This window comes from Dermochelys coriacea, chromosome 2 (assembly GCF_009764565.3).
Source record: "Dermochelys coriacea isolate rDerCor1 chromosome 2, rDerCor1.pri.v4, whole genome shotgun sequence".
In the NCBI taxonomy this organism is placed as follows: Eukaryota; Metazoa; Chordata; order Testudines; family Dermochelyidae; genus Dermochelys; species Dermochelys coriacea.
In genome coordinates this window covers 256,574,808-256,593,194 of record NC_050069.1, presented here as the reverse complement: position 1 = coordinate 256,593,194, position 18,387 = coordinate 256,574,808, and the positions used below count along the sequence as shown (strand labels likewise).

The 18,387-nt window shown below is 43.5% G+C and overlaps 1 protein-coding gene and 1 long non-coding RNA gene across 9 annotated transcripts in view; one reads left to right on the top strand and one right to left on the bottom strand.

The window, feature by feature from the left end:
• RHEB (Ras homolog, mTORC1 binding) overlaps nt 1-14,550 on the bottom strand; it is a 61,479-nt gene extending 46,929 nt beyond the window's left edge. For all 4 annotated transcript variants that reach the window (XR_006279492.1, XM_038391048.2, XM_038391047.1 and 1 more), the window contains exon 1: nt 14,275-14,550. Coding sequence is in view for 3 of the 4 variants with exons in the window: in XM_038391048.2 (XP_038246976.1) it covers nt 14,275-14,326 (52 nt within the window). In the remaining variant the exon portion in view is untranslated. The remainder of the gene's footprint in view (nt 1-14,274) is intronic.
• LOC119851345 overlaps nt 14,544-18,387 on the top strand; it is a 68,068-nt gene continuing 64,224 nt past the window's right edge. The window contains exon 1 of one of the 5 annotated variants that reach the window (XR_006279495.1): nt 14,544-14,682. This is a non-coding gene — a long non-coding RNA (uncharacterized LOC119851345). Of the gene's footprint in view, nt 15,560-18,387 lie in introns of all 5 variants that reach the window. The other 4 variants (XR_006279498.1, XR_006279493.1, XR_006279494.1 and 1 more) reach the window with 4 other exon arrangements.

The window sequence follows — 18,387 nt, the reverse complement described above, 5'->3', positions numbered from 1 at the left end:
CCACGATAGAACAGTCTCAAACAGTCTTGCGAGCGAGCTAGGAAGTTTTAAAAAGTTCCATTGCTTTCTACATTGTTCTTCGGCCTCCCCACCAACCAAAACGGCACTCTTACACGTCGAAAAGCAAAAAAGTAAAAAATATTTGCATTTCGTGCTTTGAAATTTGAAAACAGTTATATACTTCTATTTATAGTTATATTTTTATTATTGTACTTTGTTATACCTTTATTTTTGTCTACTTATATTCATAATCAAAAACAAGTAGTTAAATACAGGCCTGTATTTGGACAATTTTATGAACAGTTATTATATATACACATAATATGTATAATTTATTGTCTGTTGGTCTATTAAATAAATTTTACGTTGATTTTTTTTTCCCCATTATGAAAATTTCGCAGCCTTGTGCTCCCCTTGGAATTTCTTCACGCCCCCCAGTTTGGGAACCGATGAGCTAGATACTAACCGCTTGAATAATTTGAAAACAATTTTGATACTCTTTGGGATGACGTAAGCTTGTCTCTTCAGTCTCTCTGAAAATGGCAAATAAACTGAGGCTGAGTGACTTGGATGTCCTTAGAGACCTCTCTTTCTGCCTGAATAGAAGTGTGAAGTCTCCCTTCCCTTTGGCAGGAATGGGGCTTAGGAAAGAATACTAGTAAGGATATCATTTAAGTTAGGTGGAAAACAGAAGTAACCTAGGGAAGAAACTTTTGATATGGTCAAGTGCAAATCTTTGTGGAAGGTAACATATGGTGGGTCCACCCTAAGCACCTGTAACTCACCTATTTTGAGGGCTGAAGTGACCATCATGATGAAAGGGGAGGAGCTACGATCCTGAAGGGGCTCAATAGAAAGACCCCTGGCCAGGACTGCATGGATAATAGGACGATGAGCCCTTGACCACAGTGAAGTCCATCCTGCTGATAAATGGCCTATGCTAGGGCTCATTCTCCTCCTCGTCACAGGCCTGACTGGGGGTCTCTAGTCTGCCCTGCCAGGACCACAGCCTTCATCCCCTTTCTCCCCACTCCCTTGCATCTGCAGGGATTGGTTATCATGAGCCCTGCAGCAGCACAGAGAGCCCTCTGCAACTCCACTGTCCTTAACTCACTCCTGCTCCTTCACCAGCTGATAGCTCCCACACTATCCCTGGGTAGGAGCCATTCAGTAGCAGAGTGGCATCTCCTGCAGCAAGGAGCTCATTATCATCCCAGTAGGATCAGGACACCTTCAGGGGAACACGGCCATCCAGCTGGGCCAGGATCACTCAGGGGGAACAAGTGATCATGTAGCAAAAGGTTACAGTGGCCACCAAACAGTGAGATCTGAAGGATTAAATACAATAGTCCTTTGGGGTCAGTTTCAAGAAGAGCATGAATGCAATTACATATATGGCAGGGACTCAACTGCACTAGTACAATAAGGGGGGGGCAAGTCTGCTTATGGCAGTAACGGGTCATAAAAAAAATCCTAGTAAATACCCTGACAAATTCAAAAACAGTGAAAGTCTGGAGAGGGAGAAAAAGATAGTTTGTGCTGCAAAGTCTGTAGAACAGAAGTCTCTAGAAAGGCAAATCTATCATCAAACACTGGAAATTAAAATAAAGCCAAGCAATGGTAGGCCAGACTACAATAGAAGCCTGTATGGAAAGAATGAGACAAGAGGAAGAAAAAAAGCTGTATATTTGCCGCACAATCTGATACATGTATTGTGCTTTGAGGTGATTCCAACGAATGCTGTCCATGGTTTGAACTTTTATTAGCTCTGTTTCAGAAGCATGTACCAGCAGCGCACACTTGCCCAGATCATCGTCAGCTGGGGGGGAGGGGAGCACGCACACACGCGCATGCACGCACACACACACACACACACACACACACACACACACACACACACCCCCCTGAATTTTTTTTTGCTTGCCACCAAGCTGTAATTAAGGCTTTTTTGAATGATGAGAAGTTGTTTAGTAAACGATGAAACCCCAGAGCTTTCTAGACAGCCATCAATGAATGTCCTTGCAGCATTCAACAATGACAAAATATGTCAATCAAATACTATTTGCTGAAATCCTCTATTGTTCTTCAGTGCAATGCAAGGGGCATTTTGATTTGGGTTCAAGATGTGCTGCAAGAGTACAGACAAATGTAGGAAAAAAACATGTCAGTCAACATTGACTACATGATGCACAGGCAGTGTTTAGTAAAGGACTTGAAAGAAATGTATTCACACCTTCTGCATACAATAGCTCATCTTAATTAGCCTCTTACTCCACTTTTTCATGTTCTCTGTATATCTATTTATCTATCTATCTTCTTACTATATGTTCCATTCTATGCATCCGATGAAGTGGGCTGTAGCCCACGAAATCTTATGCTCAAATAAATTTGTTAGTCTCTAAGATGCCACAAGTACGCCTTTTCTTTTTGCGAATACAGACTAACATGGCTGCTATTCTGAAACATTCCATGTATTGTGCATCTTTTCTCATGCAGCCATTGATCATGCAATAAAAACAGATGCATTCTGCATCATCAATGAATTTGTGGTACATTTTAATATACCAATAGGCAAAAGTGAGCGCTTTTAAAGTCTGGACAAGCAACAATATGAGCCCACTGCGTTTGTGTCTGCTCCCTCACATTGTGCTATTGCGCTGTTTTTTCTAGCTTGAAGCAGCAAAATTCATTCATTTGTATTGGGACAGTTTAACAGACTCATTAAAGATGCATTCACCCCAAAAAAGATAATGAAATTAGACTGTCGTGGGCAAAGAAAACCAGCAGGAACACTATTGCAAGTTATGTTTTCCTTGTGTATCCATCAGGTTTATTTGCAAATGGAAATAAAGGTACCCTTGATACACTGCACTGACACGTTTGACAGCAATTTACAAGTTGCAGCTGAGGCAGATAATGCCTTAAAAAAAGCAGAACTCAAGTCAATAGGCTCCAAAAGGCAATTCCTTCCATATGCAATGCATACTTTTGCATCAGATTTTCAAAGCAAACCAAAGGCAACCATATCCACAATGTACCTGACAGGTTATGGTTCAGGATCTCTTTTTGTCAACTGTAAACGGTTTGATCTATTTGTCAAGGCTCAGATGTCATGCAATTTAAGTGACTATAAAAAAAAAACCAGTCTGTGTATTTTCCCCTTGCCAGACAGAAGAAGTTCAAGCATGATTCTGACTTGCACATGATGCGTGGACAGTCCTGCGATGACAGCGTACCAGATTAGAGTACTGGAGTAGTGAAACCGAGTCATTGCCTGTCACGTCCAGTGTAGCATTACGTGCACTTGCAGTGCCAGTAACTTTTTACAGGCACCGATCACCACATCTGTTCAGAAAAGGTCAAGATAAACATTGCATGGGCCTCTCTAAAGTCTGCTCTGGGCAGCTCAACGTTTTGTATCGCAATAAGGACATACATTCCAATATGGAGAGCTTTCAAAATCCAGAGTTATCTGCTAGTAACAAATAACTATACATTCCAAACACCTGTAACAAGAGGCCCGGGTTTGGTTTTTTTTGCTCAAGCCTCCTTAGCTGTGGGAATTGAAGACTACGGGCAAAATTCTGTGATTTAGACTTTTGAATTAAGCTTGTCACAAAAATAAAGCTTTAACTTTTTGAACCTCAACACTGCTGTCACTGTCTGACACCACCCACCTTTGTTTTCCACAATATAAAAATTAACAAAATCTATAACCCCTTGATTTTTTCTTAGTGAGGAAATTGAACTCGATGAAAATGTCTTTTGATTTTGTTTTAAGCATTTATCATCAAAACTAAAAGTTAACAAACTAACTCTGCCACCTTATTGATAAACTAAACAAATTGAGCTCTAAGTCTCACTATAAAGCACAAGAGATATTACCCTTGGCTGCTAGTTAGAACTGCTCATGGTGTAAGGAGGAACTAAGACAGCTGGCCCACTCCACCCACTTTGGGACCTCCTGACAAAGAGATGCAATAGGAAGAATGTACGCTAGAAGTAGAATACGTAGTGATAATCACGGAAAGAACTCATTCTCATTATGGGTTAGCTAATTTTGTCATAGATCCTGGATGTGTTTAAGAACTTTGAGTTACCACCTGTGAGTTACGCATGTTTTGTCAGGCAAGCTGGAAAAGACTGGGGTTGCCTTCTGCTGCAAGCTAGTGCCCAACTAAAGGAAGGCATGGTGCCAACTTCTCTTAAACAAGCACCTATTGGTAACTATCAATTTGCCTCTTATGCAAGTCTATTAGGTGTCATCACCCAGACTCTGAATTTCCTTGGATCCATACCACTCATGTGACGTCTGGGCACATATAGTAAGGAGACAGCACTGATCCCAATCCTATAATGGGCAGGTCAAGTAACAATGATGATTCTAAGTACTAACAAGATTTTGGGGATTTTCAGACTTTGGGCAGGGAGGGATGATGGCACTTGAATGGATCTATTTCTATTGAAATCCTAGAGGACGATAGCAGGTAGCTGAGCGATTGCCATGAAGATGCGTTTATGCAGGGTTTTATTTGTTCAGAACATAGATTTTATGTACACATGAGGATGCTGGGGAGAGGATGGAATGGGAAGATGAGTGATATGGGTTGTTACATCATCAAGGATGTTCTAAACTACATGCTTCTAGTCATAAAGCAGATGTTATGACATTCACTCACGAAGCAGAACTAGTAAAAGAGCTATAATGCTTTTTATAGTTTTCAGAGTAGCAGCGTGTTAGTCTGTATTCGCAAAAAGAAAAGGAGTACTTGTGGCATCTTAGAGACTAACAAATTTATTTGAGCATAAGCTTTCATGAGCTGCAGCTCACTTCATCGGATGCATTCGGGGGAAAATACAGTGGGGAGATTTATATACACACACAGAACATGAAACAATGGGTTTTATCATACACGCTGTAAGGAGAGTGATCACTTAAGATGAGTTATTACCAGCAGGAAGGAGTGAGGGAAGGAGGAAAACCTTTCATGGTGACAAGCAAGGTGGGCCATTTCCAGCAGTTAACAAGAATGTCTGAGGAACAGTGGGGGGTGGGGTGGGGGGGAGAAATAACATGGGGAAATAGTTTTACTTTGTGTAATGACCCATCCACTCCCAGTCTCTATTCAAGCCTAAGTTAATTGTATCCAGTTTGCAAATTAATTCCAATTCAGCAGTCTCTCATTGGAATCTGTTTTTGAAGTTTTTTTTGTTGAAGGATAGCCACTCTCAGGTCTGTAATCGTGTGACCGGAGAGACTGAAGTGTTCTCCAACTGGTTTTTGAATGTTATAATTCTTGACGTCTGATTGGTGTCCATTTATTCTTTTACGTAGAGACTGTCCAGTTTGACCAATGTATATGGCAGAGGGGTTTATAGTGCAGTTTTCCAGAAGTCATTGATAGTGTGGTCATTCAAAAGAGGGCAGAGAAGTGACTAACATGTTAAGTGTTATCATGCCTTGTTATCTGCTCCTTTGTTCCCAAGGAGTTGTGTCACTGACCTAGTGTTGTATGTTAGCCTCCTGTACCACTTATGATTGAGTTTTGCAGCACTTGAGATCCTCAGGGACATTTAGAATGTACACCAACTCACCTACCCTTTCATTTCACATACCCTATTGCATTGATATGAACTTCAAGAAGTTTATCCTCATTTATGAATTCTAGCCTAGCGGGATAGTATAGTTCTGCTTACTGGAACAGAGATAATGGACCAAAGGTTTCTAGGGAGGGCTGCTTCATATCTCTCTTTTGCATGCCATTCCATGATGATTTCAGCAGTCATTATTGCAACAAACAGGTTAGTAGCATATGGGCTAGAGGGACTTTGGGACGACTGCAATAGCTGTGGTCTCCATTCCTTTGTTAGAGTCAGGAGTCAGATAGCAGATAAAATCCCCACTGCTTGTTGAAAATAGTACCAATACTCATTGCCACTGCCCTGTACTCATACATATGGAAATAGGGGCCAAAATATTATAGTTTCACATGCAACTGAAAAATTGCCTAATTTTCTCCACTCCTCACTCTCCTTACAGTGTGTATGATAAACCCATTGTTTCATGTTCTCTGTGTGTGTATATAAATCTCTCCTCTGTTTTTTCCACCAAATGCATCCGATGAAGTGAGCTGTAGCTCACGAAAGCTTATGCTCTAATAAATTTGTTGGTCTGTAAGGTGCCACAAGTACTCCTTTTCTTTTTGCGAATACAGACTAACATGGCTGCTACTCTGAAACCTCAAGACACTCACCATGTCTGGGGCTGGAGAAAAGTGTTGTACAGAGACCCTTTAAGACTGAATTCACAAATTTTCATGGCCACAAATTTTCTAGATCCCTTATTATAAATGTATAGTGACCACTGCATAATTCATAGGTTCAATAAAAGACAGTGGAATATTCATCAAATGTACTCCAAGCACTATGCAATTCCTAACTGCCTCAAAAGTTCAGGGCAAGATAGAGCACAGCGTCCCCCCCCCCCCCCCCACACACACACTTTCAAGTGCTCTTTCAAAGCCTTCCTTGGAAACACAGTTCCATGCTGAGCTCTAATGGGCTTTTGCGTCTGGCTGTTTCAAGTCAGACAGGTTTCAGAGTAGCAGCCGTGTTAGTCTGTATTCGCAAAAAGAAAAGGAGTACTTGCGGCACCTTAGAGACTAACAAATTTATTAGAGCATAAGCTTTCGTGAGCTACAGCTCACTTCATCGGATGCATCCGATGAAGTGAGCTGTAGCTCACGAAAGCTTATGCTCTAATAAATTTGTTAGTCTCTAAGGTGCCGCAAGTACTCCTTTTCTTCAAGTCAGACAGGCACTCCACCTCTGCTCTGCACCCTGGCGGCAACTTTTCCCCTCTTTGTCTTACAGATATTATGAAGGACAACAGGCAACTAAAACCATTGGGATATTTCTCTCACGGAGATACCATTCTGTGAGTAAACACATGTGAATTTGACCTCTTCCTCCCAGACACCCCCATGCAACTTGCTTCTATCCCACAACACATTGCAAAAAAAGTTTTCCAAAAGGCACTGTGCCAGATGGTGGCAAGTGGCACACTGGGATACCTACCTGTAGTGCACTGCACATCAACTCAAGCACTCCTGGTGAGTATAAGCATGCACACACACAAGTGATATAAAAAAGAAAAGGAGTACTTGTGGCACCTTAGAGACTAAAATTTATTTGAGCATAAGCTTTCATGAGCTACAGCTCACTTCATCGGATGCATTCATTTAAGATGAGCTATTACCAGCGGGGGGATGGGGGGGAGAGAAAACCTTTTGTGGTGATAATCAAGGTGGGCCATTTCCACCTTGATTATCACCACAAAAGGTTTTCTCCCTCACTCACCCCCTTCCTTCTGGTAATAGCTCATCTTAAGTGAATGCATCCGATGAAGTGAGCTGTAGCTCACGAAAGCTTATGCTCTAATAAATTTCTTAGTCTCTAAGGTGCCACAAGTACTCTTTTTTTTAAAATGAAACTTTTAGTGCACTATAGCAATATCCACACTGAACATTACTGCAAAGGAAACTAGTGCACTGTAGATTCACACCTTGGCTTGCCACACTAACGTGCTATGTAGATAAGCCCTTGATGTTTTAATTATTCAGCATATATTCCTACAGCTAGATTGTATTTAAAATAAATTCTTGCAGGTCACCGTTGAGAGCTACCGGAAGTTAAAGTAGTCTAGTGTTTTACTTTATAATTGAATTTGGCATCAGTATAAGAATAAATTGTTAAGTGGCTGCATTGTAGAAGTCAAAGAATTGTTTGGCACTTCCATAAGACAGCACTGCACACCCAAACATCCAGTGTTTAATTGCAGCAGAACCTACCCTTGCAAGTTAGTTACTGTATTCTTAACAATAGACTTTCAACTTTTATATAAATATAGCAATAGCAGGATCCATGCCTCGTTCAAACAAGGAGCCCCTTCCTTTCAGACAAAGATGTTATCACTTGGTAGAGTGAGCTAGCACTGAGTCAGAAAACTACAAGCATAAACATTTAAGGATTTGACAGAGAAAATATAAAGCAGGCAAATCAAGAGTTAATCCTAGCACAGTGTCCTTAAATAACCCTGCTGTGGCTTGATATTGTAGCTGAACATCCTGCCTCTAGTGTCCCACCTACTGTTAAAAAGTTTACTGCAATAAGTTTGACTTCTAAAGGGTAAAATCAATCATCAAAAGAAATTTTTAATTAAAACTGGCATTTAAGTCTCATTTCAGTCCCCCTGCTGGGAGCAGCCATTTTGTTTATCTTGGTATTCTAGAGCATCCCCACTGTAAAGACCATTTAATCAAGTTCCCAGTCTAAGACCTTTTCATTTTAATAATGTTTCTAATTAAGTATTAAATACTGCATAAATCCTGACCATTAGAATGTAATGTTACATCCTAGGTGGATCTAATGCAATGGCTTTGGTGTGTTACAGGCCCCACTAATTCTGTAGTGACGTACTTTGACATGACAGAAGGTTTTTGTTCTCCGCCAGATACAATAGTGACACTGGCTATCTAGTATGTAACAGAAGGATCTATTCCCTCTGATTTAATACTAAATGGATACCGCATCATGATGTTATGAGTCCTGTACTGAAAGGTGCCATCATTCAAAGTGACTAAAAGCAAACTCCTGACTCCATTTGTAATTTTAGAAATGCTGTAACTTTTTGCTAGAATAAGGGGATGTTTGCTCCATCTTCCTGCACAAATGCTTAAATTCCCCAGAACAGTATTTGTGATCTGCCCTACTATAAATGCTATAGGGAAGTCGCAGTCCAGTCCAGAGATGGCTGCATTATTTCTTGCATTTTTTGTTTATCCTTGAGAAGCATGAATGCTTTCAAATGACTATATCAAGAAAGTGAGCAAAGGCTCATAATACTGTGATAGGTTTACAGACACCTGCAGAGACTAAAGAGATAAAGAACGAGAGAGGAAGAGAGAAAAAAGAGGTGAAACCTGTTTGTCTCACGGACTTTTTTCGTCAGTAAAACTTTTGTCATTAAGGGTGTGGAAAAAAACAACACACACCCCCGAATGACAAAGTTTTACGGACGAAAAGCACCGGTGTGAACAGAGCTTTGTTAGTGGGAGAGCTCTAATGCCGACAAAGCTACTACTGCTTTGGAATTTTGGGGGTGGAATTTTTTTTGCAGCAGGACAGCTCCTTCTGACAAAGAGCGACTACACTGCACACCTTTTAGCTGCACGGCTCTAGCAGCACAGTTGTGTCACTAGAAGATGCATAGTGTAGATATAGCCTTAGACTATGGCTACATTATAGTTTAGGCCAATATAACTCATGTTGCTCAGAGGTGTGAATAAGCCACCCCCTGAGCGTTGTACGTTACACTGACCTAAGCATGGGCTGCAGGGACGTGCTGGCTGCTGCTTCCCGCATCTCTCATTGGCCGGGAACAGTAAACCCCGGCCACTGGGAGCTGCTTGGGGGGCCATGCCTGTGGATGGTCAACATAAACAAAACGTCTCGCGGCCTGCCAGCGAATTACTGTGATAGGCCAAGTGCTAAAGGCTGCCAACCCCTGTTCTACACCCAGATAAGATGCCACAGCATGCAAAACCTGAGAAAATCATAAGAGACAGTCCAGCTAAAAGACAGGCAGGTCACCAAATGCCCAATTAGTTATTTTAGTTCTATTAGGGACTCTAACATAGAAAAGACTTTTCCAAATCACTTCTGAGAGCTGGTCTGCAGTACAAAATTGGGTCGGTATAACTATATCACTCAGATGTGAAAAATCCACACCCAAACAAAGCGGTTAAACTGACCTAGCCTCCAGTGTAGACAGAGACTTTGACCTAGATACTGCCTCTTGGGGAGGTGGATTACCTACGCTGACAGGAGAATCCCTACTGCTGGCATAGGTAGAGTCTTCACTGAAGTTCTACAGCAGAGCAGCTGCAGTGTTTTAAGTGTAGACAAGCCCTAAATCTGAACCTTCAGATAAGGGAAGTTCTCATTCCTTCAGCTACGTATCTAAGACCTGCAGTGCAACTACCAATGTAAAGGCAGGAAAAAAATGCCATGTCCAAAGGTCCATCATACTACAACAGACATACATTGAGACAGTGGAGTTGGATAATACTTTAGGGAAGCCCTACAGACACCTTCTCAAGGCTATTCTACCAAATTATCTCATTTAAGAAACGGACACTATTCTAGTGGGAAGACAAGTGTGTCTGCCTCAAACAGATAATCCAACAGCAAACATCAGACCCATCTATGCTGCTTTTCATCAAATTGTCTGCCATCCTCAGGAAACTTGGAAAGGCTCATCAAACAACTCAAAACAGCCTCACATTCTTACTTCATTTCACCTCATGTAAACCCATTATTCTCACACTGAATTTTCAAGTATTTTATTTCCTGACCAGGCTATACAAAACATGTAGATTCTTTTTAGAGTTCATAATTTTTTTAAAAGGTCTATGCCATCATTGTTTAGGATGCAAATATTCTTTGACTTTACCAGAGTCTATGAATGTTTTGAACACTAAATAGCTGATTAACCCTAGCTACTACAGTTTGGTAACAGAGTCAAGTTTCTCCCATTATGAAGAAACTGCTAGTTATTTTCTGGGGAAATAATCATCTGGCTTCTAACTTAACTGCCTGCATCTTGTGGAGTCAAAACAATCACCTTGTCCACATTCAGAAGTTGCAATGGTTTAACTTAAATTGGAGAGCTGTCTTTTCAGTAAGTAGTCTCCTCAACTTCCCTCTTCTGACAGCAATAGTGCGGTCAAGTACCTTTTCAAACATCTAAAGGAGTTTGGGGTATGGATGAGTGCAAGGTGGCTGAAGCTCAATCCAGACAAAACAGAGATGGTAGTCTGGAGGAAACCAAATGGAGCGTGAGGGAGAGATTATGTCTGACCTTCCGGATGAGGGTGCTTGTCCACTAGTTACTCATGTTTGCAGAATGGATGTCTGTTTAGATTCTCCATTATTGATGGATCATCAATTTTTGGCAATAGGAAACTGTACTTAGCAACGTCTCTTGGATATGGACCTCTACCACAACTGATGCTTTATCATCTCAAGTTTAGATTACTGCAATACACTTCTTGGGAGTACATCTTAAAATCTACTCAGAAAATGAAGACTGGATGGAATGTGGAAGGCTGCTTTTTAAACTAGCGTGCCAAACATTGCACTATGCTTAATGATCTGAATTGGCGGCTTATGATTTTCCAGGTGTTGGCTTTAACCTATAAAGCTGCAAACAGCCTAGGCCCTGCCTACTCAGACTCTCTTTCCATGCCATATAGCCAGAGTCAAGATTGGTGTAGGTCTTAATGAGCTGAAGCAGTCTTGATTTGAAAGAACTGTTGGCAGACATTCTCTACAATGGCACTTCAGTTTTGGAATTCGCCCCAATCTTGCTCAGAAACAGCTCTGCAGAACATGCTGCGAAGTTCAAATTTTAGGGAGCTTCCAAAATGGAGCGCTTGACAGACAGCGCTTTAGGCAGAGTATCTTTCCTCATTTTTCTTTTACTCAAGCCTTGATCAATTATTCCTTTATCTGGTGGAGGTTGTCAATTTGTTTCTCTAATGAGTAGAGCTTTTGACACCATTGTCAGTCTCCTAGATATTGACAATAAGCTATGAATCTTATCACTTCAATGGCCCTCATGAATAAGCAGTTTTACAGAATGAAAGCAAAGTTCCAATAAACTCTTTAATATTTGTTTCTGTAGTTTGAATTTTTAACTAAAACAAGTGCATGAAAAATATTTGAAACTATATTCAGGAATTCTAGCCTAAAGGCTTCCCTCATAACTTACAGTGGTCAGAGATTGTTTGCAGTATTGTTGTACCCATGTGGATCCCAGGATATTAGAGAAACAAGGTGGGTGAGGTAGTATCTATTTTTGGACCAAGAAAGACAAGCTTTCAAGCTACACAGATCTCTTCTTTAGGTCCCCAGACCTGAAGAAGAGCTCTGTGTAGCTCAAAAGCTTGTCTTTCTTGGTCCAAAAATAGATATTACCTCACCCACCTTGTGTCTTTAGTGGCCAGAAAGAAAGAATTGAGTTGAGACAATCTATTTCTAGAATCAAATTGCTCAAACGGTAGAAGTATCAGGGAGGGACCCTAATTCTATAGGGAAGTAATTGATGTTACTCACTTTTAAGCAGTTACATAACTTTATGTTAAACAGTCTTACCGCCTACTTTTTAGTATCCATCCTTTTTATTGCTGTACATATGACAGTTAAACACCCATTCTTATACAGCATATAGCAATTCGTTACTCTTCTATTCAACAAAATTCAATGTTGGGGGCTTTGCTGCTGAATTGGGGCCTAACTGAGCAGATTCAGACAATTACCAATATTTAACATTTCTATTGCAGTTGTTTCTGGAAGCCCATGTTGTGGGCAGACAAAGTACAGAGATTTTATTCTCCTTCCTGTTTCCCTTCTAAATATAGGTCCCTACTGAAGATCACATTGTCAACTTTTACTAATCACAGAAGTGACATGGGGAGTGGCTTAGCTAGCTTAATTTTTAAAAGATTTCTTTTGTAGCAAGATCAGAAATTGTGTTCCATTAAGCCATGAGAACCCTAAGATCTACCTGAAGAAAAGGGTAATCATACAGTGTGGGAAGATAAAGAAAAACTGATTATAACTGTTAGTTTAAGACTGCTGCTGGATGGTTCTGGGGAATTCTTCTGCTTGGGTTAATTTGCATGGATCAACAGCAGTAGTACTGCACATGTTCAGTGAAGTGATAAAGGCACAGGTCCAGCACTGCCATGTCAGCACTACTACTATATAAACCTGGAACATCTTCATAAATTTGGGATGAGAAAAACATCTAGAGACCAGCCATCAAGAAGAAGGGATGTCCCTAGAGATTGAGGCTAGAGCATAGTCACAAATTGAAGGAAGAGACACACAGGGAGAACCGGACATTTAACACACCACGATATTTCACCCAGATGGGTGCAAATCAATTCCAGAGGAAGAATCTAGCAGCAGGAGAGGGCTTATGTCCTCTGTGTAATAAACTTTATTATAATAAACTTTATTAATAATAGGGCATAAATATTTATGTCTGTATTCGCAAAAAGAAAAGGAGTACTTGTGGCACCTTAGAGACTAACAAATTTATTAGAGCATAATCACGAAAGCTTATGCTCTAATAAATTTGTTAGTCTCTAAGGTGCCACAAGTACTCCTTTTCTTTGTACCTAGCTGGTGTCTCAGCAATCACAACTCAATAGCTCAATTAATAAAAAGGTTCTGGGAAAGCCATCACTCCATTAAACACACAAGCATGTAGGAAAACATGAGAATTCGTGCGGCAGTGAACCCTGCTAAAGTGAATGTTTTATATTAGAAGTGTTAACTCCTTAGCCAGAAAGATAGCTTTACGGTGAGCCCTGAACAGTGGGCATCACTCCTTCCAGTAAGATAGCAGGCACCTGGCCATTATGATTAAGAACACTTTTCACAAGAGGCATTTCTGACCAGGTGACCTTTTTAGAAAGCCGCATGAGAGGGCTAGATGAAGTCCCCGGGTAAGGGCTCGCCGATCAGCACACTGCCCCTCTCCTAGCCACAGGGCACCATGGGAGCTGTAGCACTCGGAATTCCCCCCACTCCAGGGCCTTGGCAGACTGAGGAGTCACGGCAAACCCGACGGCCCTGAGGCCAGGCAGATACCGAGACAGGCAGCGCTCTCCCCTACAGGGCCCGCGCACGGTGCCAGCCATCAGACCCGCGTGGATGGCGGCTCCTTTCCGTAACTCGGATCAGTTTCTGGCGGCACCCCGCACGGTTAGTGCGCCCCAGGCTGTCCCGGTCAAGTGAAGCTACCGGAGTCCCCGCTCCCCCGGCAGCTCCCGGCCGGGCTCCACCTGTCGCTGGGGACTCTCGGCGCAAGGTGCGGAACTAGCCCGCAGGACGCTCTAGAGAGCGATGCAGCAGGAGGGGAACCCCCCGCCCCGGGGTCGGCCAGGCTCGCAGCTCAGCGCCGCTGCCGGGCTCCCACCGCACTCCCCGCCTCCAGGGAGGCTCGCCCACGGCAACCAGCCCGGCCACTCACCCGTAGCCGCCACAGCCTCGAAACGGCAAGTTTCCTAGGGCCGCCGCCCGGTCCCGGGCTCTCGGGAGCGGCCACCCGGCCTGCCCGAGCGCCTGCCGCCGCCCCAGTCCGGCCCGACCGCTTCGATTCCCCCACCGCCCCCGCTCCGGGAGCCACAGCCCCGCGCTCACCCACGCTCCGGTAGCCCAGGATCGCGATCTTGCGGGACTTGGACGGCGGCATCTTCTCTCCGCCCGGCCCCGACCCACATCAAGGGCGGCGGCGAGGCGGGGCGGCGGGACTGGACGGAAGACCCCGAGGACGAGAGAAAGAGGAGACGAGCGACATACAGGGACCGGCGGCCGCACCGACCGGATGGGGCTCCCTACGCGCAGCAGCGGCGCTGTCCTCACGTGACCTCTACATCACCAGCCGCACGTAGCTGAACGTCATGACGTCACGAACCGAGGCGGAGATTGTGGAGTTAAAAACCGGCCGTAAACGCGACGGCGCGGAAAACTCGCTGCGTCATTTTCTGCCTTCACACCGCCCCTTAGCTACGGAGCAAGTAGGACCTCTGATTGGGCCTGAACCGTCCAGTAGATTATAATACCCGGCACGAGATTGGCAGCAGGTTATGGACGATGACTGGGCAGCGCCATCGATTGGCTGTATTTGAAGGGTGAGGCGGGGCTCAATGGTGGAGCAGCCAAATCGTGATTGGTGGAGAGGGTAGAGCTGCGCATGCGTGCGCGATGGGGGCCTTACTGGGGTGGTTGGTTTACGCTCGGTCGGCTTTGCGCCTGGAGGCTGCGGAGCGGTTGGGGGCGCTCGAGGGAGCGCGTGCCCGGCTGTGGTGGCGGTTGGGCTGGGGTCTCTTTTGAATATGCCGCTTTTCCAAGTGCCGCCAAACCCGCCCGCTCATGCGCGCGCGCGCGCGCGGGCGGGGCGTTGACGCTCTGGCTGTGGGGCCTGGCCCCTGGTTCAAGTAATCCCCGCGCCGAGTCACGCCTTCGCCCGCTCCGCGCCGCTGGGGCAGGGGCTGCGCTAGCCATGGGGCAGCCCCGCGCGGGAGGGGGGCACGTTTCAGGGCAGCTGCCCTGGGCTGCAGATTTGTTGACGGGAAAACGGCTGGGGCAAACGTGAGGGGGCGTTGCGAGCCAGGGCACCATGGCGGGCGCTAGTTTGGCCCAGTAGCCCCTCTGTCAGAGCGAGAGGCACGCTGCAGTGCGGCCGAGGGTGGCAGAAGAAGTTCCTGAAGGATGAGTTCCCCTCGAGAACAATGTGCCGCACTAGCAGGCCAAAGAGATTGAGTTGCACGCGGGGCAGCAACCCTAGCACAAGGGCGATGTAGGGCGGGTGTTACAACCTACGTTACGGTTCAGGCCCGGTCAGAGGTTGTATTTGCTCCGTACCTTAGCTAAGGGTTTGCAGGGAGTTCTCGCTGTAAGGTGGTGCTGGAGTATTGAATCTGAGGTACGCTCAGGCACTGCACGTTTGAACCCTACCCCAGGCAGAAGTCTGGTGATCTGTAGGCATGTTATTCTCTATCTCTGGAAAATGTGTTCTGCTGATTTGTGTAGCCAATTTAGAAGGGGCTGTTACTTTCTGAAAGAAATACATGCTGTACATGGATATAATAGAAAAATACCCCCGCCCCCACCAACTGCGCGCCCGTAGCTGCCACTCCACACTGGAACCTATTTGGGATACAGTAGGACCTCAGAGTTATGGACACCAGAGTTGCAAACTGACATAACTTTCTGTCAACCACACACCTCATTTGGAACCAGAAGTATACAATGAGGCAGCAACGGTGACCAAAAAAAAGCAAATACAGTTCAATATGGTGTTAAACGTAAACTACTAAAAAATAAAGGGAAAGTGTTATAAAAATAGTTGACAAGGTAAGGTAACTTTCTGTGTTTGTTTCATTTAAATTAAGATTGTTAAAAGCAACATTTTTCTTCTGCATAGTAAAGTTTTAAAGCTTCATTATGTCACTGTTCAGTTGTAAACTTTTGAAAGAACAACCATAACATTTTGTTCAGAGTTACAGTTTCCACTCCCAAGGTGTTTTTAACTCTGAGGTTCTACTGTATCATCAAACTACTACAACTACTACTTGATGGGTACCCCATCGTGAAAGAAATCTTTCTTGACCTCCTGTCTTTTGGCCTTCAGACAACCTCTCCAAGCTCACCATCAGATGCAAGCTCCCCACAGACTAGGACACACCAGTTCAAAGTGGTACCAGACCAGACCTTGCCAGAACAATAGATGCAAAACCTGCAGATGTATTTCCAGTGGTATGATGATCAGCACTCCCCACAACACACCTTTCAAAATCCATGGGTCTTATACATGTCTATCACAATATGTGATATACCTTATCCAGTGCACCAAATGCCCCAATAGCAACTACATGGGAGAAACCGACAATCATTTAGAAAAATAACAGACAAAAACACACTGTTACTTATGGGTAACACTTTTTACAAAGTAATCACTTTATATCAGACCAGGCGCCCCTCCCCGCTCTCCTGCTGCTAATAGCTTACCTTAAGTGATCACTTTCCTTACAGTGTATGGTAACACCCATTGTTTCATATTCTCTACGTATTATAAATCTCCCCACTGTATTTTCCACTGAATGCATCTGATGAAGTGAGCTGTAGCTCATGAAAGCTTATGCTCAAATAAATTTGTTAGTCTCTAAGGTGCCACAAGTTCTCCTTTTCTTTTCTTGAAATATGCGTAACTACTTATGTTAAACAATCTGTTCCATCTTGTATTTAGCTGTGACATTGAGAGCAAGTCTACAAAATTAAGCTGATTTAAGTTACTTTGATGTACAGCAACTGCAGTAATTACATCAATTTTACATGTCCACCCTACACTCCTTTTGTCAGTAGTGCACATCATCATCAGGAGCGTGTCCATCGATTTAATGGACGGTGTGGGGCACTGACAGCCTGGAGCTTTGCCACCCAGGACTGATAAACTCAGGGGTGAGGGGGAAGAGAAAAAAGTTCTTTGCTCTTGGTTACAGTGATCTGAGGTGTTACTTGGAGCAATAACAGAGGAAACACTTTCAGAAAATTGCATAATGACAGGTTTCAGAGTAGCAGCCATGTTAGTCTGTATTCGCAAAAAGAAAAGGAGTACTTGTGGCACCTTAGAGACTAACAAATTTATTTGAGCATAAGCTTTCGTGAGCTAAGTGAGCTGTAGCTCATGAAAGCTTATGCTCAAATAAATTTGTTAGTCTCTAAGGTGCCACAAGTACTCCTTTACTTTCAGAAAAGTGATATTTAATTTTATGGTGACCTTTCAAGCACCTAATTGGTACCAAAGATCACAGATTCTGGCCCAGAGAGGAAGGAACCTATAGTTTGTTTCCTACTTAGGTCTGATCTACATTAAAAAGTTTTGAAAGTTAAGAGTGTGGGGAAAAACCCACACACGCCTAATTGACATAACTATGCCAGCAAAAGCCCTATTGTAGATGCAGTTTTATTCGGGGAGCTGGTGTAAGCTATACGAGAGGAAGAACTCTTGCTGATGGCAAGCTGCATCTACCCTATGAGAGTTTGCTGATATCTATGCTAGCAAATCCTTTCTCGCAAAAAGAGGGCCTGACTCACTTACTTGTTTTTCCAGTTACTATTTACCCTTCCCACCATCCATGAATAAATGGTAAACATTAGAAAGTGGAAGCAAAAATAGTTTTATCTAAGGAAATGGCTCCCTCTGGTTTTCCCAGTACAACTTGTCTGACTTTGTCTTCTAGACTGTAAATTCTTCAAGGCAGGAATTATATTGGGAAAATCAGAGTATGTTGTTGGCCTTTAATGAATAGTTGCACCAACAGAAAGAAGTTGTCTGATATGAGAACATAGATTCTATGAGATAATATTTTAAGATAGCATGATATGGATAGCATTCTACTGATGATGCAGCACAATCATTTGTCCTTGACATTTATGTCTGAACTTTGTTTCCATTCATTAAGGGATAAATCCTATCTCCTCGTCTATGAAAGGCTGGATGTGGAGATGGGGAAAGAGGGGTGGCATGTAGGATCTGTGCCCCCATATGCCTTCTGGCGCTTTACTTCACAGTAGCTTCCAATCTACAGATTATGGAGGATCTGGTGCTGTGAGGATACTCCTGTTCTTCCCTACCTGCAGGGGCAAGTTAAGATTGCAAAGGGCTACTGTGGCCATAGTGCTCCGCAGTTTGAGAGGAGGAATCCTTGCCCCTTCCCCATCTGGGTCTAGTAGCTACTGTACAGTCCAGTG